Genomic DNA, 25,857 nt, shown 5'->3' on the forward strand with positions numbered 1-25,857 from the left:
TTGTACAAAGTACAAGTTACTGATTATTATTGTGTTTTATTTTTCTATGATTTCCTAAGAGGCATTATCAAGTCTTACAAATGGAATAAGCCTGTTTACTAAGATATTTATTAGCAAATAAAAGTATAGTACTCGTGGTTATTTGTGTGTTTGTTCACCTAAATTGTGTAATTTTTAAAAATCCTACAGATTAGAGAAACCAGCTATTTTTTATTCATGCACTCATTACAGAAAATAAACTCAGAATTTTTAGAACCAGATAATGGAAATGGCTTTAAATTTTTTTAAAAAAAATAATAACATATGCACTGGATGCAAAGCAAAGCTAAGAGCCATTGTTCCCTGTACTGTTTCACATAACAAGTCACAAAATGTGAATTAAGTAGTCAATGGCCTGCATTGCTTCCTGATCTTGAACTACAGATTTAAAGGCAAATGAGTAAAGAATAGATTGGCTGTGGGAGTCTAATCCTTCCTTGCTACTATTAACTTGGGCAATAGAGATAAGAACTTGACTTTTCTCTAGTTCTTTTATAGAAAGAGTTGTTACAAATCTAGCACAATCTAAAATGTTGGTATTACCTCTAGAAATATACAGCAATTAAACTGACCAGGCTTCATTCTTCTACTAGTAAAGGTTCCAATAAAATTGAATTGGTGGAACAGTTGCCATAAGACAATTCAAGAGCAACTGGCTTTAAATGTTAACAGAAACAGTCTGCATCCTGGTTATTAAAGAAAACTAAGAGGAAAAAAACATTTTCTAGGCACAAAATAATTCAAACATTTTATAATCTGTAACTTGCAAACTGTCAGCAAATTGCCCATTATTACCTGGAGCGGAAGTACAAAAGCTAGAAAACACTGGTATATTTCCTATAGAATTTCTAAGTACTGTTTGGCCAAGGTTCTTCCAGGCTCTGTGACTACAATTCATTATAGTTTACCATTAGTCAATCCTCAATTTCAGCAAGGAAATAAAATTCAGCAATATCCTATAAAGCAATAATGCAATGCTATACTTCCTTTCTTCTTTCCCAGTAAAATATGCTGAGTTTTCATTACAGAAGGTAAATGTCCCTGAACTATTGTGCAGATCAGCATCAGAGTCTGCAAAAAGTGTAATAAAAGGTAATTGCAAAGGTTAAGAACAAGGAAACCAGGCTGTTAAATCTGATAGATAGATAGATAGATAGATAGATAGATAGATAGATAGATAGATAGATAGATAGATAGATAGATAGATAGATAGATAGAGGGGGGGATCATACTCAAAGATTAATAGAACCATTCAGGAATGATTTGGGGCAGAATCCCTATGCACACCTAATCAGAACAGGGTTATAAAATAAACGCTTATTTAAGTTCGGATGAGGATTTTTGTTGCCTTAAAACATTTTAACTCAGCCAGCCGGCAACACAATTGACATACAGCAGGAAAGGGGAAGGCTGTAAGTAGGCGCGCAATATAATTTGCTAGGATAATACTTGGGCGTTAATAGGATGGATGAGGTTAATTTGTGTTGTACGTATTAACAGGCAGGCAGCCGTCTTTCCAAACCACACCTCTGACACACACGCTCACCCCATTAAAAATCCAACCCTCACCTCGCTCCTAGGCAGACATATTACTGAGCTTTTAAACGTTTCATTTAAAGAAGACATTGACCGAACGCCAAATGTGGAGGGCGGAGAGCAGATTAATCGGGATTACTCGTCCTTCCCCACAGCACTTCTTCGTCACCATTATATTCAAACCCTGCCTCCGTCTCTTGATACTTCTGTACTCCTCCTGTCACGGAAAGATTTAGAGCGGAAGGCGAGGACTTTCATGGCCGATCGCCCCCGCTTTTCTATCCAGGCAATGGCGACTCTTCACCCCGCAAAGAACCATCCAAAATTCACCGCCAACCCTGGGCTGAAAATGATGCTCCGCCTCGAGGAGGGCGTGGCTTAGAGAACGGTTCTGTTTCCGAGGTAACGACGTAGGCGTCGGGGAAGTGGGGGGGGAGAGAAGGGGGGTTTCTTGCTCTTTCAAGGCCCGACGGACAGCTGCTGTTGGTCGCGTTTGCTTTGGTGAGTATAGTGGAGGCGCGGATTCCTGCTCCTTTAAAAAGGGGTGGGGGGGAGGGAGAGCTTGAGTGCTTCTCTTGTACTTTTAATTTAAAGTTATGTGTGCTTTTCTCTGCAAGATTAGGTCATCTGGCTTTCCACAGCTTCCCTCACCCCACCCCTCCTTTATTGGGACGAATCCTGAGAGAGGATTAAGATATCCATACGAAAGAACGGGATCGACTCCAGCTTCATGGCAGAGCCGGGGTTTTAAATCCGGGTTTCACCTAGTGAACCATGCCGTTCTTTAAAGCAGCTCCCTGGATGCGTAGGATTTAAAGGCGCCTCGCTCTCAGGCCATGCTAGGAAGGGATTCTGGGTTTGGGGTCCATATATTCGAAAAACACCCGCGTGCTCTTGATTGCCCTTAAAACAATTCTGATATCTGGGGGAACCAGAAATGCAGCAAGTTTATTGACAGCTCGGGGGAAAGATGCTACATTCTTAAAATGCCTGACTTGCCTGATTAGTTGTAGATTTCATTTAAAAGCAGAAATGGCAAGTCAGCACAGAGACTAAATTCAGGTACAATCTACCTTTCCAGTGATGCGACTAGACCTTTTTAGAGGAACGCTGAGAGAGGGAGAGAAAATCTCATTGGTTTCAGCTTAATGTTTTATTTGGAAATCTGTTTGCCTACTCAGAAGCAGCAGACTAAGTGTATTTTCTTTGGGTATTGTTATAAATGTGATTTTTTCCATGTTTGCCACATCTAACTGAAAATATTATCTGGTTGCACCCAAAGACCCCTGTAGTCCCACTATATTGAAAGATGAAAAGGTTTTATAAAGCTAAATTACTGATAATGTTATAAAGTGGATCTCAAATCCTTTAAAATAAGGCATGAAACTCTTATTTGTGGGTATAATTACTGGGTTCCCATCTTGATTCTTGAATATTTTTAATAGTGCACTGTACAGAAGGTTCTGATTTTGGTTAAACTATAAAATGAGAAATATGGATCTACTTCTAATTTTTTACAAATAAAAACAGCCTCATTGCACGATGCTTTATTAATTATAAAATCACATTTATCCATTGACATTGTGCTTTAACAGGAAGATAAGTACCTAGCCTGTTTTGACCAGAAGACTTTCCAAATAAGCAGCTTATCTACTTGTTCCTTAGGCTAACCAACCTTCTGTGACATAATTTGCAACTATTTCTTCTCCAGGGGGCTCCTGATTTAATTGTCTTGGAACCTTTGCTCCATGTTCATCTATAATAATTTCAATTTTTAAATCTATCTCCAACCTTTAGAAATACACAAATTGTCTGTGCCATTCAATCCAAATTATGGGATTATTTGATAAATTGGCATGTTGGCTTGGTCTGAAAAAGAAAGAAGTTCATGTTCTATGCCTTGGATTAGACAACAGTGGTAAAACAACAATTATCAACAAGTTAAAACCATATAATGTAAGTAGACATTTTTAGTTTATTACCAATTCATTTTATATTGTTGAAAAGCTGATATATATCACTAGAGATATTTGTGGAAACATGGGATGTTTAATACATTGCGATATTTAATTTCAAGAAAAAATATATGTGTGTGTGTAGATAAATAGATAGATAGATAGATAGATAGATAGATAGATAGATAGATAGAATATATTTGAGAAGGAGTAAATTGTAAGTAAACGTTGAATGCTTGTACAGTTTATCTTTCAAAAAATAAATGCTAATAGGAATTATGTTTAAATTTGTAACACTGAACTTAAAAAATAAATATTCTTTGGATTGTAAACTTTAATCATCTAATGAATAAATAATTTTAGAAAGAAATAACCAATATTAACAATGAAACAATTAAGAACTAATACAGTATGTCAAATTTGTGAGGACCATTGGCAGTTTTATAACTTTTAAACTAGGGTTAAATAGTAAACCAAGTTAATGGTATTTACTGTATATACATAGGAGCCCTAATTATTTAGGTGGTCATTGACTTAACAACCACAATAGAGCCCAGAATTTATGTTCCTAGGTAAGAAATTTGTTAAATGGGTTTTGCCCATATTACGATTTTTCTTGCCACATTTGTTAAGTAAATCACTGGAGTTGTTAAATTAGTAACACAGTTGTTAAGTGAATCTATCTTCCCCATTGAATTTGCTTGTCAGAAACTCACAGAAGATAATTACATGACCCCTGGACACCGTAACCGTCATAAATATGAACCAGTTGTCAAGCATCTGAATATAAATCTGTAACCATGGGGATGCTGCAATGATCATTTTTTCAATGTCATTGCAACTTTGAACAGATACTAAATGAACTGTTATAAGTTGAGGACCAGGTATAGGCAGTTTTATGTATTTGCAATTGATATATATGGACCAGAACTAATAATAGCAAAGATTTTGGCATATTTGTGTTTGGAGATGTGATTATCTGTCTGCCATTTTGTATATTCATTTGTCCTCAAATACATTTTCCCAGCAATCTGCTGCCAGTTTTACCAATCTGCTCAGTCTATATTTTCCTATATCTTTTCATTACTTGCTTCTCACCCCTCATCAGCGCTCCCACCTTTTCTTCCCATGCACAGTTGCTAGTCTTTGCAGTGCTTTTTTCTTTCCCACCAGGTCATTCATCCCTGATTTTTTTCACAATATACCATCCAAACCTCCAATCAGTCATTGGTCTTCCCTAATCCCTATAGACTCCAGGTCTCATTAGCTCTAGTTTTATTATCCATAATTATAGGGTAGAATGAAATCCCAATGAAAATTGAGTACGTACGTATATATGTAATGTAATAATATGTGCTGGTAAGCTTTTTTTGCCTTGGTATCCATTATGGATATCCTTTTTAGGGACATTTAATACCACATTAATATCTTATTTTACTTCATTCCAAGATTGTTTTATTTTCTAAGACAATCTAGGATTTCAGTCCTATATTTTTTTAAAGAATTGTAATGCCCTGGGTTAAACTGACTATATTTGTACAATTTATATTTAGTTTCACATACTGATTGTTGTGGAATTTTATGCTTTTAGTCTTCTATGTAATTAATCCAGAGCATTTTATTTTTATGTAACTTAAAATATAATAAATAAGTCACCTCTATAATATTTTTTGGATTTAAATGGGCAATGACTTGTTTGATTATATCTCTGTAAAACAATATTTAAGTCATGAAACCATCCAGATGATTAATATCATTATAAATAATGATTGATTTGTTAGAAAGCAATTTTAGCAAAAACATAAAGTATATGTGTACTATGTTTATGCAAAAAAAGTTGAGATTTACTCTGGTTCCTAAACATCTCATTGTTTCTTACCAGTAAATCATCTTCTAGTTAAGATGAAATACTTATGCTTGACAAATTATAAAAAAATTTATCTTTATTAATTGGTGCATAACTCATTCTCTATATCTTTCTCAAAAGTCAGGAGATTCCACAATATACTTAGATTGCATGAACAGACACTAATCCCTATAGTTTTGTGAGGAACACAGAAAGAGTATATTAAAACTGCATCTCTATAACTGTCTGGTTTGGTTCTGCAACCCAACAAGACAGACAGAGGCTTCTTCAGAGGATAATTAGACCAACCTGCCTGCCATTGAGGACTTGTATACTAAAAGAGAGCTGTGGACATATTTACAGATCCCTCGCATCCGGGACATAAATTGTTTCAACTCCTACCCTCAAAACGACACTATAGAGCACTGTATACCAGAACAACTAAATACAAGAACAGTTTTTTCCCAAACGCCATCACTCTGCTAAACAAATAATTCCCTCAACACTGTCAAACTATTTACTAAATCTGTATTACTATTAATCTTCTCATTGTTCCTATCACCCATCTCCTCCCATTTATGACTGCATGACTGAAACTTTGTTGCGTGTATCCTTACGATTTATACTGATTGTTTCCTAGTATGATTTGATTGTACCCTATGACTATCCTTAAGTGTTGTGCCTTATGATTCATGATGCATGTATCTTTTATTTTATGTACACTGAGAGCATATGCACCAAAGACAAATTCCTTGTGTGTCCAATCACACTTGGCCAATAAAGAATTATATTCTATTCTAATATTGGATCCACATCCACAATATTGATGACTAATATTTAGATAACTGGGTGAGAGAAATCCATTGCTTATATCTTTACTTCTTTGCTCAACTACATACTTTTTTTTTTCAAAAGTGAATGTTGTAATTGAATTATCATAAGATAAACAACGGTGTCAATCCTGATAAATACCTGCTACAGACATTATAGGCAAATATTTAGGCTTGAAATAAATGTATGTATTTATTTGATTTCCTAACTTCAGACCAATTGTTGATGGCTCATAACAAAACACAATAAAAAAGCAATATACACTAATGAAAAAAGATGGGAACAAACAGCACAGACATATACAAAACATAGCCAACAATTAATATAGCACCCAAACAACTCACATTATAAGATAGGAATAACTACATCACATTGTTGTGTACTAATAAATGAAGTAAAATTAAATGTAAGGTAGTTTATATACTATTGGACTGAATAAAATCAAATAAAAAGTCTGCAGTGCTACCATTATACAGGATAAAAATTAGGGGCACACGTAAAAGATAAATAATTCTTTTTTTATGCGAAAGGACAGGTATTCTTTTATAAGTGTTAATATAATTGCTTGTTATATATTTCAATAATATTTTATTGCTTCAGTACACTATTATTTCAATTAAGAGAGACTATATATTACCGATTTTAAATATTAAAATAACAGTTTGTTTTTAACTCAAATTTTCTTTTGCACAGGCTCAAGTTCAAGATATTGTTCCTACAATAGGATTCAGTATAGAGAATTTCAAAACATCGAGGTAGTATGCTTTTATTCCAATATTTTATAGCTTTATATATAATTATGCATTAAATCATTTGAGAAAATATTTCAGATGTAACATTTAAAGTGTCATATTTTCATTCTCAAAATGTCAGGTCCTGAAACACATAAGGTAAGTCTGAATTGTGCATCTCATATGGCAGTGATGGCGAACCTATGGCACAGGTGGCACACGGAGCCATTTGTCATGTGTGCGCTGGCCAGCTGAGTTCACCCTTTTTTTAAAGCCATTTTTCGCCCACCCCAGACTCCAGAGGCTTTATAGGAGCCTGGGGAGAGTGAAAAGAGCACCCCTCCCAGAGGCCCTCAAGAGGCTTCATGAGCTTCCCTGAAGCCTCTGGAGCGCAAAAAATCAGCCCTACGGGTACACCGGAACTTCAGGGATGGACTTCTGGTTTGCTCGGAAGGTCGTTTTGACTGCTCTGAAGGCTTTAGGGAAGCCTCCTGATGGTCCCTGAAGCCTTTGGAGCACTTAAAACGACCCTACGAGCAAACCCGAAGTGACTTCCGGTTTGCTCGGAGGGACATTTTGACTGCTCCGGTGGCTTCAGGGAAGCCTGAAGGTCCCTGAAGCCTCCGGAGGGCTTCGGGGGGTGCTGGGGGAGGCTCTTTTCACCCTCCCCAGGCTCCTATAAAGCCTCTGGAGCCTGGGGAGGGTGAAAAAAGCATGCAAAAAATGGGGGGAGCACCTGTAGTGCATGCATGCGCACTGGGGGGAGTCGTGCATTGCATTATGGGTGTGGCACGCCCGCACACGACCCCCCTGCACTCCCCCCACTTATGGCATGAGAGCCAAAAAAAGGTTTGCCATCGTTGTCATATCGGAATAAAGTTTTAATGAGAAACTTTCTTTTTAATGAACCCAAATCTCTAGAAAGGAATGTTTATTGGAAAAATGGAAGACAATCTTGTATTCACATTTTCTGATAAAATCAGCACAGCTACAGTATCTACCTTAACTAGTTACTTGTTTCTTGAATACCATCTTGCATTCAAGACATGTTGAGGCACTTTAGAGAAACTAGTTGGAGAAAAATCATGTTATTTTGTTTAGAATCAAATGTTCTTAGGCAGACCCACCTTGTTTCTTCCATTTTTAGCACTATTCTTATAGTTTAATAGGAGATGTTGAATAAATGAAAGCTAACTTTCTTGCAAAGAAAACACACCTATCTCTTATGTTACAAACATGAACAGCAAATCCGAAAAATTCTTTACAGCTGGGCTCATCTTCCTGACCATATCATGATTGACTATTAATACTGATAGTTTCAGTAGTTATGATGTTGTATAAAATGATTATCTGGGAACATGTCTTTTTTTAAAAATGATGAATTCTATTCAGGCAGCTCAGAAATCTGGAAATAGATGCTATACAATTCAGATTAGAAGCAACTCTATATTAAAGTATATATTATAGCAGTGATGGTGAACCTATGGCATGCACGCTCTGACCAGCTGAGTTCACCCTTTTTAAAGCCATTTTTCGCCCTCCCCAGGCTTTAGAGGCTTTATAGAAGCCTGGGGCGGGCGAAAAGCACTTCCCCCCCCCAAGAGGCCCTCCGGAGGCTTCATGAGCTTCCCTGAAACCTCCAGAGCACAAAAAACCAGCCTTATGGGCAAACCAGAAGTTCAGGAACGGACTTCCAGTTTGCTCGGAGGGTCATTTTGACTGCTCCGGATGCTTCAGAGAAGCCTCCTGAAGGTCCCTGAAGCCTTCAGAGCGCTTAAAACGATCCTCCGAGCAAACTGGAAGTGACTTCCACTTTGTTCGGAGGGTCGTTTTGACTGCTCCAGAGGCTTCAGGGAAGACTCCTGAAGGTCCCTGAAGCCTCTGGAGGGCTTCCAGGGCAGCGGGGGAGGCTGTTTTCGCCATCCAGAGGCTGTATAGGAGCCTGGGGAGGGCGAAAAAAGCATGCAAAAATGGGGAGAGCACCTATAGTGCATGCATGCGCACTAGGGGGGTCACATTGCATTATGGGTGCAGCATGCCCGCACACAACCCCCCTGCGCTCCCCCCACTTATGGCACGCGAGCCAAAAAAGGTCGCCATCACTGTATTATAGTATATATAGTAACCATATATTGGGCTGCAGTTTAACAAGATTACAGAGGAAGATGTTCTTCAGGGCAAATTTTAGGAATATGGAGTGGAATAAAAAAAGAATTATGGGAAGTAGTTTTCTTTATATTTAGAAGTGCACAGCACAGAGTAAGACAACAATGTGAAGATCCAATTAAGTTCTTTGTTTAATATCGATTGTTCCTTTGTATAAAACTATGTTTTTAATTTAGTTTGACACTTGTCAATAAAACTCACGCATCATATTAAATTAAATGTCAAAACATGAGTACTAGTCAAAAAGTTGTTCTTACACTGAATTGGCATTATATAATTTATACAAGATTGCAATCCAGAATGTGTCACAGATCTAATGCTCTGTTTTATTGTTTCTTTACAGTTTATCATTTACTGTGTTTGATATGTCAGGTCAAGGTAGATACAGAAATCTCTGGGAACATTATTATGGGTAAGTCTATTTTTAACAGTAAGTCTTAGTTATTCATGCCTCTATTAAATTTATGAAAATATTTAGTTAAAATAGTTTGCAGAGTAAAATTATAATTACGTTTCTCTTAGACTTGTCTGCAGTATTCTCAAGCATGAACGAAAGGGAAGGAATGATGAATTAGAATAATATAAATATATATAATTATATAAAAACCTCAAATCTGGGAATAATTAAGAAATATATGAAAGGAAGTTAATTATCTATTCCTGTGAAAATTATTGCTATAGTAGCAAATACTAACTTTTAGATAGTTTTATTACCTTTTAAAGTCATCCTTTAAAATGACCAAATTAAATTCCTATTTTCTAGCAGTCTTGGCTAGTCCTTGATTTATAACTATTCATTCCTCAATTACAAAACTGAACAAAATAACTCATGACTAATCCCCAAAATTATGGCCATTGCACTGCCCCCATGGATAGATGATCATGATCTGGGCATTTGGTAACTCATTCACCCTAACAACTGGCTGCCAAACACCCTGCAATCATGTGATTGCCATTTGCAATCTTCCCTCCTGGTTTTCCCAGAAAGTTAGTGCACTCTTGCACATCTTTCTTGACTTATGCCACGCCTTCATGCATCCTCCCCAACCCGCATGGCACCCCTCATTCATCCCTGTGCAGTGTGTGCACTCTTCCCAACCTGTGCGATGCTTTTCGCGCACACCGTGTCCTCCTTCCTCTCATGCACCCCCACACACCCTCCCAATCTAGCCCCATGCATCCACTTATTTCTTTCCAGACTGTCAGCAACCATTTACCTGCCTGCTGGCCTAGAACTTGTAAATTTCTCCTGGCTTCTTCACTGACTTTGGGATTCACTTAACCATGGCAATTGGACTGCAGGGATTGCCATCACTAAGTGATGCTGTCATGCTTGATGACCACATCACATAGTAACCAACATTCTAAACCCAATTGTTATTGTAAGACAAGGGCTACTTGTAAAGCAATTTACAGAAATCGCAACCCATTAACTTATGGTGGGAAACAGATTGCACACCTTGGATCTTATACTTAATACATTTACAGCTGCTTAATTGTTGAATATATATAATAAATTAATGGACAAATTAAGTTATAAAATATTGGTCCTCCTTATATAAATAATGTTTGAGTGCCTATGGGATTATTTTTATATAACATTAATTAAAATTCTTGAAGTGTTACATGAAATGATATAAAATGATTTATGGATTATGACTTTATATGGATTGAATTATGTCTCCTTTCTCCAGTATTTAAACATTTTATATCTTGAAAACAGAGTTTACTGCTTAATTAATTTAATTTAAATTAGATTAAAAGCTGCTACATAAGGATCTAAGCTTCTATTACACACTATTTTATTTATTTATTTATTTATTTATTTATTATTTTCCAAATAGAGCAATTTTAAAGTCTTGCCACCTTTCTTTCTTTCTTTCTTTCTTTCTTTCTTTCTTTCTTTCTTTCTTTCTTTCTTTCTTTCTTTCTTTCTTTCTTTCTTTCCTTTTTTCTGTTTCTTTTGGAAGAATCCAAATAGGGAAAATTTAAAACCTCACCACTTTGCAACTTCAAACAAAGTTGGTATTTTTGTTTTGAAAGTACACTATATTGCCAAAAGTATTCACTCACCTGACTTTACTCGCATCTGAACTCCCAATACATGTTCAGGTACAATTCAAGTTTCCTGGTTATTGCCTTTAAAACTTTAGATACCATAGAACCAAGCTACTTGCAGGACTACCTGCTCCCCTCAACCTCTGCCTGTCCCGTGCATTCCCATATGGACATGCCGCATGCTCCAGATCTCTGCTGATTGGTGTCTAATGGATGTTACAAATTCTCTACCCAATACTCATTTTAATACAGAACAAATAAAATCAGTCTGATAAAATCCAGACTAACTATAATTATCACAAAGAATAATGAAAAAGTCATTAATTTGGAGAAGTCACGTTATAACTGATATGCATCTGTAGAATAATAAAAATGAATGAAACATGGAGTAGACTAAGGAAATATCTAGCCACATTATGGGCACTAATGCAGTGTCAGTGACTCAACAATGAATCCAAAAGGCAAAAAAATACTAACAGCAATTCAGTCGGGAAGACATAATCACAGGTTAAATACTGTAAGTTCATATGTGAGTAAAGGCAGGTGAGCGAATACTTTTGGCAATATAGTGTATATTGAGGCTATACTTGCATACTTACTGAGAGTAAACCACACTGAGCTCTATAGATTATGTAAGTACAGGATTGTCTTTTAAACTTGCTTTTTAGTAGTTAAGCATTCTGATTTAGCAAATTGCCATATTACCTTTTAAAGGCTCTAATAGCTTGGATTTAAATTACTGTAAGCAGAATTTCAGTGAGATAATGCCTATCCCATTTTTACAAATAGCTCCTCTTACATTTTTGTAGTACATCCCATGAACATGACTGTCTCCTAATGCTTTGGGGGAAGAGAGGGCTGCTGTGGAGTGGGAATGTAAAAATGCTGTTCTACAACTGCTGTATTACAGTATATATTGCAATTTTGCATTCAAGCTAGTTTTTGAGTTTTTTTAATGTCTATTGCACTAGAGCATTTTCAACTAAGCTTTCTCAGACTTACTACATTTCCCACTTTTTACAACTGTTACATGAATTATTTAATGCAGCCTGATGCATGAATGGATGACAAAGAGATATCATATTTAGCCGCCTGGAGTCCTTCGGGATTGGGCGGCCTATAAATTTATTAAACATCAACATCATGGAACAAATTTGCCAAATAGAGTCATTTAGTTAAACATTCTTTTAAAAATCCACTTGTATTAATATAGATTGATTATTATCATTGTTGTTTACAAAAACCTGGATTTCAATGTAAATAGGATTTTTTTTTTCCTTCCAAATCCTTGACTGTATTTGGATTACTGTATTCCTTGGAACAAAATGCTTGCTAATGCACGCTGCCCATCATTCCCACCTGGCTTTTACTGCTAGAAGGAACAACTAAACTATCCTTTTTGAGAATTACATGAAAAATAGGAATTCTGATTTGTTCTTTCCTAATAAGCCAGAATCAAAAAGTAAGAATAAATCATGGCCTTTGGTTCTGGTCTTTAAAGAAAATAATAAACCAGGGTTGCTGATGATCCTAAACAATTTGCAGAGGAGTCTTGTTTTATTTAGCTGTTCTTATTAGCAGAAGAACCCAAATAAGGGCAGTTGAAGAGCACATACCAGTATGCTGCTTTTCTATGTAATTCTGAAGCATAGCCTATAACACTTTTTTGTCTCACAGCTTCTTACCACTTTACTATTCAGATTTTTCACACATGTAATTCGTGTCTTTTGTTTTTGTATTATGCAGAGATTGTCAGGCCATTATTTTTGTCATTGATAGCAGTGACATACTAAGAATGGTTGTGGCCAAGGAAGAACTTGACACTCTCTTGGCTCATCCAGGTAAGGAATCTTTTTCACAATAAATCAATCGCTTTTGAAATAATTCTACATTACATTTTTTTTATTTATTTACTTTCCTTTACTGATTAAAATAAGTGTATTATTGGCATATTTTTCATTATTATAACTATGAAATGTATTTAATTCAATATTAAAACTACTGAAATTATTTTTTTTAACATTGAATAAATATTTTTTTAAATAAGGCATTGAATTTAATTTGCAATAAAAACCTCTAGAATTCGACTATTTTTTAATTGAGTATGTTCCAACAAGTCAGTGTTGACTCTTAACAGTATATACCCGTGATGGCGAACCTATGGCATGCATTCCACAGGTGGCATGTGGAGCCATTTGTCAGGGCATACAAGACTTCGGCCTTCTTTTGAGGCTGTTTTTCGCCCTCCGGAGGCTTCCCTGAAGCCTCCAAAACAAAAAAACAGCCCTATGGACAAACCAGAAGTTCGGGAACGGAGTTCCGGTTTACTCATAGGACTGTTTTTTGCCCTCCGGAGGCTTCCCTGAAGGCTCCGGAGGTGGAAAATCGGCCCTACGGACAAACCGGAAGTCACTTCTGGTTTGCTCGTAGGGCCGTTTTTTGTCCTCCGTAGCCTTCAGAGAAGCCTCCTGAAGGTTCTTGAAGGCTCCAGAGGTCAAAAATCAGCCCTACGGGGAACCCAGAAGTTTGGGAATGGCAACTTCCAGTTTGTCCATATGGCTGATTTTCAACCTCCGGAGCCATCAGGGGCCTTCGGAGGCTTCCTTGAAGTCTCCAGAGGACAAAAACCGGCCCGACGAGCAAACTGGAAGTCACTTCCAGTTTCTCTGTAGGTCCATTTTTCGCCCTCTGGAGCCTTCAGAGAAGTCTCCTGAAGGCTCCGAAGATTAAAATCAACCCTACAGACAAACAGGAAGTCACCATTCCCAAACTTCTGCGTTCCCATAGGTCTGTTTTTTGCCCTCCAGAGGCTTCAGGGAAGGTCCTGAGGCTTCCGGAGGGCATCCGGAGGCTGTTTTTGTCCTCCCCAGGCTCCTAGAAAGCCTCTGGAGCCTGGGGAAGGTGAAAAAAACGTAGCAAAAATGGGGGGGTTGCTAATTACACGCATGTATGCACTCTGGGGAGGGTTGCGCACATAGCATTATGGATGTGGCATGACGGTTGTTCTCCTCTCGTCTTTCCTTACACATTTCCCAGCATTGTAGATTTACTTAATAGAATTAGGTTTTTCCCATGATAATTTGAGTTAGTCATTTGAACCTCAAATGAGAAGTCTGGGTCTATTTGAACTTTTCTTTCTTTGCCTGTTTTGGTATTGGTATTCTCACGACTCTATTTCAAGACCAAAGTTCAAAAGCATCTAAACTTTCTATCCTGCTACTTCAGAGCCTAAGTTTCATTTCCATAGAGGATCACAGGAAAACTATTGCCTGCACAATTCTGATCTTTGTAAATTGCAACATCTGGGTATCTCTTCTAAGCTGGCTTTGCTACCCAACCCACTGCTAGTTTGCAGTGTAATTCTGGACAGCTGGTTCCTTTAATGTTGATAATTGATCCTGAAAGGCAGAGGCTGTCCACTACTTCAGTATCTTAATTGTCCATTCTAAGGCTAACTGCTGTACCTATTTCATTACCTTAACAAATCATAATGTGAAAAAAAGGAGCTGACAGTACGACGTGTGATCTTGGTGCTCCGAGATCGCAGTCAATATTTCTGCTGCTGGACGGTCCATTTGGACCTAAACTGTTCTGGAGAGATGGTGATTGAGAAGGGCATCTCCTGCTGATCTCAGGGATACCGCAAAGTCCCTGAAAGATACAGGAATAGTCTTTTTTTCCGGTGAAAAAACACAGCTAATGAAGCTGCTGAAGTTGGGACAGCTTCGGAACGGGAAAAAAGCAAAAAGAGAAAGTATGTCGAATTGGTGAGGAAAGTTTATTACTAGAAAAAGAGACTACCCCCCCAAATAATAAGTTAAATTAAAATTGAAGATAGAGGACTGTAAGTGGCGAAATTAATCTACATTAAACTTAGTGTGTTTCTAATTTTTTTTTCATGGATGGAATTTTTGCAAAGGCTCCCTATTTTTTAAACTGAATGGATTAATGTTTTCTTCTTTTTTCACTTTTGCTTATATCTATGGATTAAATTTTTCCTTCTTTTTTTATAATGTTTGATTGGATTGATTGGATTATTTTTGATCTCCATTTAAGGGTTTTTTTCTTTCTTAAGCTTGGAATATAAAGAAGATAATAAGAAGGGTTATAAAGAGGGTTGTAACATTAGGAGGAAAAGCAGTTACACTGCCACTTAGAGGCTGGAGGCTGGATACATTGTTTTTTCTTCTTTCTCTCTGATCACTTGAGATTCAAGGTTCTTTCAGTTTGTTTACAGACAGTGATAGTAGGAAGAGCACAAGTTGTTTATACAGGTGCTTTTGGGGAGTTCTGTCACTAGCTATTGGAGGGAAGACAACATTTGGACTTGAAAGATAATAAATGAACCTGTTTGAAGTTTATTAAAATAGCCTTGAATCCTATGGTGGCAGTGCCTGAAAAATTGGAAGAATGCCGCAGCAGAAAAAAGAAACTGTAACATTGCAAATGATTATGTTTGAAATTCAAAATGTATTAGTTTTTACAGATAGATTGGAGAATATGGAATACAAAACAGAAAAATTTGATGGAAAAACTGAGGATGTTTATCAAATGAAGAATGTGAAGGACAGAATTCAAAAAATGGAAGAAAAAAATGAGCAAAGAGATAGGAAAACTGTGGATACTGACAACAAAGTGAGCATGGTTGGTAATGGCAAGAGCAGAATATGGAAAGGGGAGATAGATGGATTGGAACTCTACCCAGACTTCAAAGCGCAGAAGAAGAAAAGAGAGAAAAATTGATGGAGATAAGGAGAGAAATCTTGGCCGAAGGACCTGTGATAACCAAAGATAAGCTGATGGAAAGAGCAGATGCTGGGTTTCAAGCTTTTATGAGATACAAAAGGAACAACATGTTGTGAAGAGAAGCTCATACAAGATTTATTAAGAAAGTAACTAGAATATTAATGCTACAAATGGCAAGAGATATAAGATTGCACTATTACTGGAAAGATACAGGTTGATACAATGAAAATGTATAATAAAAACTAAGCTAAATTTACCGTATATACTCGAGTATAAGCTGAGTTTTTCAGCCCACTTTTTGGGCTGAAAAAAGCCGGCTCGGCTTATACTCGAGTCTACAACTGGATCCAGCAGTGCTGTTGCCTGTTGGAGGAGGAGGGGATTCCTTCCTGCGAGACCCCGTCCAGAAAAATGCGGGGAGCGGCATTTGTGGGAACTCCGGCCGCTGCCCACCCGTGGGGAGAGAGGGAAGAGCCCCGAGCGAGCCGCCTCGGTTTGGCAACCAAACCCATCCAGCCTTTTACCTCCCGTCCCCCCGCCCGCCCGCTCACAGCCCCCTCCCCAGGCTGGCGCCAACTCCTCCCCGTGCCCGGCCTCCAGCCGAGGCAAGTCAGTGTCTCTTTAAGCTAGAGAGAGGAGGGGAGGGAAGGCAGGGACCAGCCGGCTGACAATGGGCCGGAGCGGCTGAGTTGGAGCAAATTCCGCGGCGGAGGCGGCGTCCCAGCTCCAGCGGCTCCGAGGCGAGCGGCTTGGCCCTTCCGCTGGGCGCTCGGAGATGAAGGCGCGCTGGCGCTGAGTTGAGCGGCGAGCTTGCCGAGCACGCGGCTCCGGGAAGCCCCCCTTCTCCTCCCTGCTGGAAGCCGAGCGAGCCCCGCCGCCCACGGACTCCCGCGGCCGCCCCAGGGCTCCAGGAGGCAGGACCCGGAGGCAGCCCAGCCCTGCCGCCGCCCCGCGCCCTCCACCCGCTGCGCGAGAGGGGACCCCGCTTTCCCCTTGCCGGATGCGTCCCTGGCAGAGCTGAGCCATGCGGCGGAGGCTCCCGCTCTGGTTCCGGAGCTTGCTGTGCCTCTGGCCGGTCCTGGTGGGACCCGCGGCAGGTAAGAGGCGCCGTCGAGCGCCTCGTACAATGATTTATGTATGAGGTTTAAGTGACTGAGACACACTCCTGGCTACGCAGCAATGTTATTTCTGACTTAGTATACTATGAAATCCCCCAAATCCTCCCCACTCCAGGGGAAGGATACTATGAAATCTACATTTCCTCCCCACTCCAGGGGAAGGATACTATGAAATCCCCCAAATCCTCCCCACTCCAGGGGTAGGATACTATGAAATCCACATTCCCTCCCCACTACAGGGGTAGGATACTATGAAATCCCCCAAATCCTCCCCACTCCAGGGGAAGGATACTATGAAATCCCCCAAATCCTCCCCACTCCAGGGGAAGGATACTATGAAATCCCCCAAATCCTCCCCACTCCAGGGGTAGGATACTATGAAATCCACATTCCCTCCCCACTACAGGGGTAGGATACTATGAAATCCCCCAAATCCTCCCCACTACAGGGGTAGGATACTATGAAATCCCCCAAATCCTCCCCACTCCAGGGGAAGGATACTATGAAATCCCCCAAATCCTCCCCACTCCAGGGGAAGGATACTATGAAATCCCCCAAATCCTCCCCACTCCAGGGGAAGGATACTATGAAATCCCCCAAATCCTCCCCACTCCAGGGGAAGGATACTATGAAATCCCCCAAATCCTCCCCACTCCAGGGGTAGGATACTATGAAATCCACATTCCCTCCCCACTACAGGGGTAGGATACTATGAAATCCCCCAAATCCTCCCCACTCCAGGGGAAGGATACTATGAAATCCCCATTTCCTCCCCACTCCAGGGGAAGGATACTATGAAATCCCCCAAATCCTCCCCACTCCAGGGATAGGATACTATGAAAGCCACATTCCCTCCCCACTACAGGGGTAGGATACTATGAAATCCCCCAAATCCTCCCCACTCCAGGGGAAGGATACTATGAAATCTACATTTCCTCCCCACTCCAGGGGAAGGATACTATGAAATCCCCCAAATCCTCCCCACTCCAGGGGAAGGATACTATGAAATCTACATTTCCTCCCCACTCCAGGGGAAGGATACTATGAAATCCCCCAAATCCTCCCCACTCCAGGGGAAGGATACTATGAAATCCCCCAAATCCTCCCCACTCCAGGGGTAGGATACTATGAAATCCACATTCCCTCCCCACTACAGGGGTAGGATACTATGAAATCCCCCAAATCCTCCCCACTCCAGGGGAAGGATACTATGAAATCTACATTTCCTCCCCACTCCAGGGGAAGGATACTATGAAATCCCCCAAATCCTCCCCACTCCAGGGGAAGGATACTATGACATCTACATTTCCTCCCCACTCCAGGGGAAGGATACTATGAAATCCCCCAAATCCTCCCCACTCCAGGGGTAGGATACTATGAAATCCACATTCCCTCCCCACTACAGGGGTAGGATACTATGAAATCCCCCAAATCCTCCCCACTCCAGGGGAAGGATACTATGAAATCCCCCAAATCCTCCCCACTCCAGGGGAAGGATACTATGAAATCCCCCAAATCCTCCCCACTCCAGGGGAAGGATACTATGAAATCCCCCAAATCCTCCCCACTCCAGGGGTAGGATACTATGAAATCCACATTCCCTCCCCACTACAGGGGTAGGATACTATGAAATCCCCCAAATCCTCCCCACTCCAGGGGAAGGATACTATGAAATCCCCCAAATCCTCCCCCCTCCAGGGGAAGGATACTATGAAATCCCCCAAATCCTCCCCACTCCAGGGGAAGGATACTATGAAATCCCCCAAATCCTCCCCACTCCAGGGGAAGGATACTATGAAATCCCCCAAATCCTCCCCACTCCAGGGGAAGGATACTATGAAATCCCCCAAATCCTCCCCACTCCAGGGGTAGGATACTATGAAATCCCCCAAATCCTCCCCACTCCAGGGGAAGGATACTATGAAATCCCCCAAATCCTCCCCCCTCCAGGGGAAGGATACTATGAAATCCCCCAAATCCTCCCCACTCCAGGGGAAGGATACTATGAAATCCCCCAAATCCTCCCCACTCCAGGGGAAGGATACTATGAAATCCCCCAAATCCTCCCCACTCCAGGGGAAGGATACTATGAAATCCCCCAAATCCTCCCCACTCCAGGGGTAGGATACTATGAAATCCACATTCCCTCCCCACTACAGGGGTAGGATACTATGAAATCCCCCAAATCCTCCCCACTCCAGGGGAAGGATACTATGAAATCCCCCAAATCCTCCCCACTCCAGGGGAAGGATACTATGAAATCTACATTTCCTCCCCACTCCAGGGGAAGGATACTATGAAATCCACATTCCCTCCCCACTACAGGGGTAGGATACTATGAAATCCCCCAAATCCTCCCCACTCCAGGGGAAGGATACTACGAAATCCACATTTCCTCCCCACTCCAGGGGAAGGATACTATGAAATCCCCCAAATCCTCCCCACTCCAGGGGTAGGATACTATGAAATCCCCCAAATCCTCCCCACTCCAGGGATAGGATACTATGAAAGCCACATTCCCTCCCCACTACAGGGGTAGGATACTGCAAAATCCCCAATTCCTCCCCACTCCAGGGGAATGATACTATGAAAGCCACATTCCCTCCCCACTCCAGGGGTAGGATACTGCAAAATCCCCAATTCCTCCCCACTCCACGGGAAGGATACTATGAAATCCCCAATTCCTCCCCACTCCAGGGGAGGAAATAAATATTCAAAAACATTATTGGTATCTATTTTTATTTTTGAAATTTACCGGTAGCTGCTGCATTTCCCACCCTAGGCTTATACTCGAGTCAATAACTTTTCCAGGTTTTTGTGGTAAAATTGGGTGCCTCGGCTTATATTCGGGTCGGCCTATACTCGAGTATATACGGTAGTTTACTAATAGTATGTATAAAATGAAGTGACAATAGCTATAGTTAAATAATGATTGATAATGATAACAATACATAAAGATATATTAGTTTGATAATATGAAATTTTATATAAATAACACATGGAGAATATGAGAGGGGGTTTAAAAGCTTTATCTAGAATATGTTATACAGATGTATTGCGATTGGATGATTTTAGGATGATTTAATAGAATGTTATCATATAATCCTATTCTAGATTTTGAATATTATATATAAAAGGATGTAAAAACAATTATAGTAAAATTAAGGTTGAGATATAATATTGTGATATACATGAATATATGTGAATTTAAAATATGTGATTTGATATGAAAAGCAGGTGGTACTACGGAAGAGATGCATGGAAATACTGTAACCAACTGACACATTTTCTACAATTTGTAATGGAAGTTGTTTTTTTATTTTTATGTTTGTTTGTCTTTGTTCAAAAATAAATAAATTTTGTTTATTAAAAAAAAATCATAATGTGAACAAGCCACACAATTCGCATCCTCCCAGTCTGATTTAACATTTCTTTTTTTTAAGCAATTAATCATTGCTTTTCCCATATTCTCTAATAAATTTATTCTGGTTTATGTGTGCTGCTTTTTTGTTATTTAGGAAAAAGTATACTAACTTCATATATTTGGGGGTTTTGTTTTGAAAAATGTTTTAAAATGTTTTTACTTGAACAACAGGATACGTTGGTGCATTTAGAAATGTGTTTTCATTTGCAACAGTTTTTGTGCTTAAACATGAATGGAAGATTATTTAGATATTTCTTCAGAAATAAACATTCCTAGAGCTTTCATCTTGAGGGTTGTAATCTTTAAGGAAGATACTGACTAATGAACAATGTATGTTTCCCATTTCTATGTAAAACAGTTTTCATATATATGATGACAATTTAACAAATGATTATGTTCTAGATCTTAAACACCGCCGAATACCAATTTTGTTTTTTGCAAACAAGATGGATCTTAGAGATGCTGTATCCTCTGTTAAAGTCTCTCATTTACTGACATTAGAGAACATCAAAGACAAGCCATGGCAGATCTGGTAAAATTCTGATTTTATAACAAATAATATTTAATGTGAATTAAATTATATTTTGTATTTGGATTTTGAATGTTTTATTCCATTGTTCTTTAGTTTTCTTGTGCATACTAGTTAATAGTTTGCTATCCAATAAATCTTTTTACTCTCCATAATTCTTATTTGGAAAGTGTTACTTTCACTAATGATGAATCTGCAAAATTTCACTGAATACAAGATTTTGTGCAAAATGAGGAAGAGAGTTGGTTTCATGCATACATGACCAAATACCCAATGTATATGCATGCATGCATGCATGCATGTGTATATGTATTTTTAAATACATATTATATGTACAGGAGGGGGAGGAGAGAACCTTCTAGTTACATTTTTAGGTTTAATTTGTATGTCTCCAAATTCAAATACTTTCATTGTGGCTTACATTTAACTATAGAATTTTATTTATTTATTTCATGTGACATAACAGAAGGCAGCATTAATGCATAAAAATTCACAAAAACAACATGTAAAATGTATATTAAAATACAAAGCATCACAGCATTTTAAAAACACACAGCACAAATAAAATTATGAATAAAATTAAATTATGAGCAGTTACTGGGATTACTAAACCTATGGCTGGATATCTGGATTGTTTAAACATTTGACAGCAGCGTCCTAAATTGCAATGTAGATTAGCCTCCTCGTGCACTTGGGCAGTGTGACTTTGTCACAGCTAAATGCACATTCTAGCTGCTGGACTTCACAAAGATTTCCCAGCAAGAAGCAGCACGGATACTGAAAACTATAGAATACTTTTAATCCTCTGCTTTATCGTTGCCATTTTTCTGGGAAGATGTACACAATTACAAAGCACTGGGTTACAACTGCCCCCAAATTTCAGGGATTTGTTTGGGGCCTAGAATATTCTTGGAAATAAAAGAGGACACTGGCAGCTGGCTCTTTTGATGCCAATTTCTTGGACTTTTTTTAAAAGTGTTGTTAAGATATAAAGCACAGTAGGACAGATAACCTGGCATGCACCAGCATGGGCATGTAGAGAAAATCCAGTATGTTAACTTCTTCAGCAGATCAGGAAGCAGGAAGTAACTTCACAATTAATACCATCTATATTTGATACTAGATCTTATAACTAAAGACCGTTGAGTATGTGTGTGACTCACTTGAAGGTGATTAATTTTAAAAATATTTCTTCAGTTGCTTATATCACTTACAAGAATGTGTTCTTTTAGTGCTAGTGATGCTCTTAAAGGAGAAGGATTGCAAGAAGGTGTGGACTGGCTACAAGGTATGTCTTAATTTTGCCTTCCTTGGTTTTTTTCCCCCCATAAGCCCTCCTTTTAAAAAAAATATTTTTCCATCATTTCATTTTGTTTTTTCCTGCCTATTTCTGCTGTCAGATCAAATTACACAGTAAGTATCCTTACAATTATTTGGATGCTTCTTTCAATGAGACACTCATTCAAGCAAGGTTATCTCCATTTTAAAATTTCTGTATCAGTAATATTTTTATTCCTGTGATTAAAGTCAAAATAATATTATAAAAATATTCATTTCCTTTTTTTAAATTCATTGTAAATAATACAATAAAAAGAATAACAGTTCTAATTTCTGGTTGAAGTTTGATCCAAATGATAGCTTTTGTCTAAAGCATCTGAAATTATATGTATATGTGTGTGTATATATACACACACAAGGTTCTTGCTATTATCTCAATTTTTAAGATGTACTTTTACTGTTTCCTCTGTAAAACATCTTAAAATGGGTTGCAAAATGCAACACATTAAAAAACAATATAAAAATCAAAATCATTTAAATATATATATATATAAACCAAAGCAGTTAAAAGAGAAGGGAACAATAAATACTGAACAGAAGCCATTTATAGAACTTAATACCAAGATGATTGTTCATACTCGCATTACAAATATGCTGTATGTGAAGTATTTCATGTAACATCACTTATAAGGCTAGTCATTCCATTAGTCTTCATAAGACATTTACTTAAGCAATTCAGAGAAGATGATTTTGCTACTCCTGTCTTACCTAAAGTTTGCTTGCTTTAATATTACCTACAAAGCAACAGTGTTGCTTGAGCTGCCATAACAAAAGAGCAGCTAAAGGCATTTTTCTCACAAGTAGGAAGAGACACTGGACCTCAGGTTATTTTCCTACAGCAAGCAGAATATAGCAAACAAATCTACATTAAAAGATCATTAGCCTCCTTTATATCACTGTTAAAAGATTTCACAGAATAAGATATTAAAATAAGCTTTGGTTTTGACAATAAAAATATACACTTTTTGAAAAAGAATAATTAGACAGCAACTAACAGTTTCATATAGATGGTTAACACTTTATTCTAATACTTTCCAGTCAAGAATCTTACGTAAAAAAAACACCACTAGATGTCAGCAAAGATTGAAGATTGAGATGCAGAGAAACCTTGTAACTAACTACAATATATATTATATGGAAATGGAAAACTTTACATATTTAGAATTTTGAAATAGTATCTCAGAACTGTCCATCAAAAACTAGGCTGCTGGACATTTCTGTTCATGAACCAGAAAATCTATAAACATTTGTACATTATTCCTTAGTATTTTAAAATGTTTCTGAATGGTAACGATGTAAATTTTTTGATGGTATCCTATATGAAAACTGCATTTTAATGTGAATTTGTATTTGTTTTTATCTAGATCAGATCCAAATAATGAAGACATGAAAAGCTAATATGCTAATGGAAATATTAAATATAATTTATAGATACTGAAGGCCTCGGAGACAAAAACTTTAGGCCTGTGTGTTTTCTTGTGTTGGTTTTTATAAAAGCCTTTAAAAATAAAATGGTATTTTTGCTAATAGTTTATAATGCCCATAATGTGACCAGAGATTTAACTGTAATCAAATAAAATGATGAAGTAATTGTATACTATTCAAAACCCTTTGGTATATTTTTGTTTGATTTTTAGTTAGAACTTAGGGGAAAGCATATGATATCTTAACAAAAATGATTTCTGAAAAGCTTTGCATAGTGTCTTACATTCAGAACTTCACACTGGCCATGTCTCTTCCTGAACTAAAATTAGGTTTCAATTTAATAATCATAAGAAAGAAAGAAAAATGCTGTAAAACTTAAACTAGCATACTTCTTTTCTTTTAAACTTTTTTTCCTACAGCTGGGAAGACTACTTTTGTCCCCTTTCTTCCCCATCCATTGTTTTTTTTCATCATGTTGTATTGTCTAGCCCATAGATCATGGTTTACCCTATGTACAAAATAACTTCAAACCATAGTTTTAAATTTGAGTTTATAAACCTGTTTTATATAACAAACTATTGAGAAAGAGAATAAATAAGGGTTAAGAAAAAATGCAACTAAAGTTATTTTTCAAGACAGGTAATAGAAGATAACATATATACAAGCACCAAGCTAGACTGTTTTTCTCTAAGCAAAACAAGTGGGTTGTTGTTGTTGTTGTTATTATTATAATTTTTGGTGAGATTCACAGCCTTTGGGGCTGGTTGGTAGCTCAACAGCTCAAGTCCTAACCAAGGACCTAGGAACTATTAAGGTAACGTCAGATGATATAAGCTGTTCCAAGTAGGGTGGTTTTTTGTAGAATCAGAATGTTCAAGTCTGATAAATTTAAAATTTCCAAATAGCAAGGTAGCCCTTTGGGTATTGCTCCAAGGGCTCCAATTACAATCGGGACAACACATAATTTCTTTTTCCACAGTCGCTCAACTTCAATTTTCAAGTCCCGGTACTTTGTGATTTTTTTTCTTGCTGTTTATCTTCAATTCGTGCATTTCCAGGTATTGCAATGTCAATGAACCATATTATTATTATTATTTTGCAAAATATTCAGTTTTCTCTGGAATTTTTTTTTCTTCTGGAATAGGATGATCCACACATTGCAGGGAGGTTTTCACATGTCCAGAACTGTAACATCTCAAAGTATGGTATTCTGCATGATACACTTCTGAAAAGGCACAAATCATTTGAATCAACCCCTTTAGGGTAGTGAGAATGAACATTTCTAAAACAAACTGTTCTATTTTGCATACTTGTACTCCCATAACACTCATAGGCATCTTTCATGTCTTAGTAGGCCATGTTTATCATGTCAAACAATCCACTGCAATAGACATTTGATTTAATTTTTAACTTTCACAGAAAGCAGCTATGCCATACAATATTTTAGTTAGATGTGAATTGTGAATTTACAAGCTATTTGGATATTTATGATGTGCTATTTATGTGCTAAATTATATTGATTTCTGTAACAGCTTAAAAATATTTTGATAAATAAAGTACATAACTGACATAATGAATTCTGTATCTTTTAAGATGACAAATGTTGCATTCATGAAATGAAATAGTTTGAAATATTGTAGGGAGCATTTTTCAGAGACCATGCTACCCTTGGGGAAAATGCAAAGCAGGCAAAGCACTCTGTAAGAATTGCTTCAAGATATTATGGTTATTTGGACTAATATTTTTCCTAGTTAAAAGTTGAAGGGAACAGGCTTTCATTGGAGAGTGAAGCAAGCTAGCAGGACAGAACTTCCACATCTTTGAGCTGCATAAAGAGAAGGGAATGATTGGAATTTATTACCATATTTGTTTTATATTTTCCAATTTTGGGGCTACATAAATCCTTGGTGATTCTGGGCAGCTTAAAAATGTGAACATGGTTAACCAGAAGAGCAAAAGTAAGCTAAACTAAAGGGGACACTACAACTACCTCAATCACAAGGCTTGGGAGAACATCCACTGTTTTGTCATTTCTGGACTATCACAAGGATGGAAACTGCATGAATCAACTGAATGGCTTTAAGGATACATTTTATATTGAAAAACATAATTGAA

At 38.0% G+C, this 25,857-nt stretch overlaps 1 protein-coding gene across 3 annotated transcripts; it reads left to right on the forward strand.

Annotated features, from left to right (window-relative positions):
• The first annotated feature begins 1,429 nt into the window (after positions 1–1,429).
• ARL6 (ARF like GTPase 6) lies at positions 1,430–25,315 on the forward strand. Of its 3 annotated transcripts, none has more exons than XM_087721465.1 (8): positions 1,430–2,076; positions 3,373–3,531; positions 6,901–6,965; positions 9,448–9,516; positions 12,909–13,003; positions 20,853–20,982; positions 22,212–22,267; positions 23,682–25,315. In XM_087721465.1, exons 2-8 carry the CDS (start codon positions 3,409–3,411, stop codon positions 23,705–23,707), a joined length of 564 nt encoding a protein of 187 aa, XP_087577591.1. In that variant the 5' UTR covers positions 1,430–2,076; positions 3,373–3,408; the 3' UTR covers positions 23,708–25,315. The 3 variants fall into 3 exon arrangements, with proteins under 3 accessions (XP_087577591.1, XP_087577593.1, XP_087577592.1); XM_087721467.1 differs by having other exon boundaries at positions 6,901–6,962; XM_087721466.1 differs by having other exon boundaries at positions 1,430–1,977.
• The last annotated feature ends 542 nt before the right edge of the window (positions 25,316–25,857 follow it).

Source organism: Thamnophis sirtalis, unplaced genomic scaffold (assembly GCF_051295495.1).
Source record: "Thamnophis sirtalis isolate CommonGarterSnake01/CBP01778 unplaced genomic scaffold, rThaSir2_p1.2 scaffold_8, whole genome shotgun sequence".
NCBI lineage: Eukaryota > Metazoa > Chordata > Lepidosauria > Squamata > Natricidae > Thamnophis > Thamnophis sirtalis.

Excerpts from the sequence above, each read along its gene's own strand:
- ARL6 (XM_087721465.1), top strand. The coding sequence starts at position 3,409 with ATGGGATTATTTGATAAATTGGCATGTTGGCTTGGTCTGAAAAAGAAA. Across the intron at positions 6,966-9,447 it reads AATTTCAAAACATCGAGGTA|TTTATCATTTACTGTGTTTG; the intron begins GTATGCTTTTAT and ends GTTTCTTTACAG. Across the intron at positions 13,004-20,852 it reads CACTCTCTTGGCTCATCCAG|ATCTTAAACACCGCCGAATA; the intron begins GTAAGGAATCTT and ends ATTATGTTCTAG.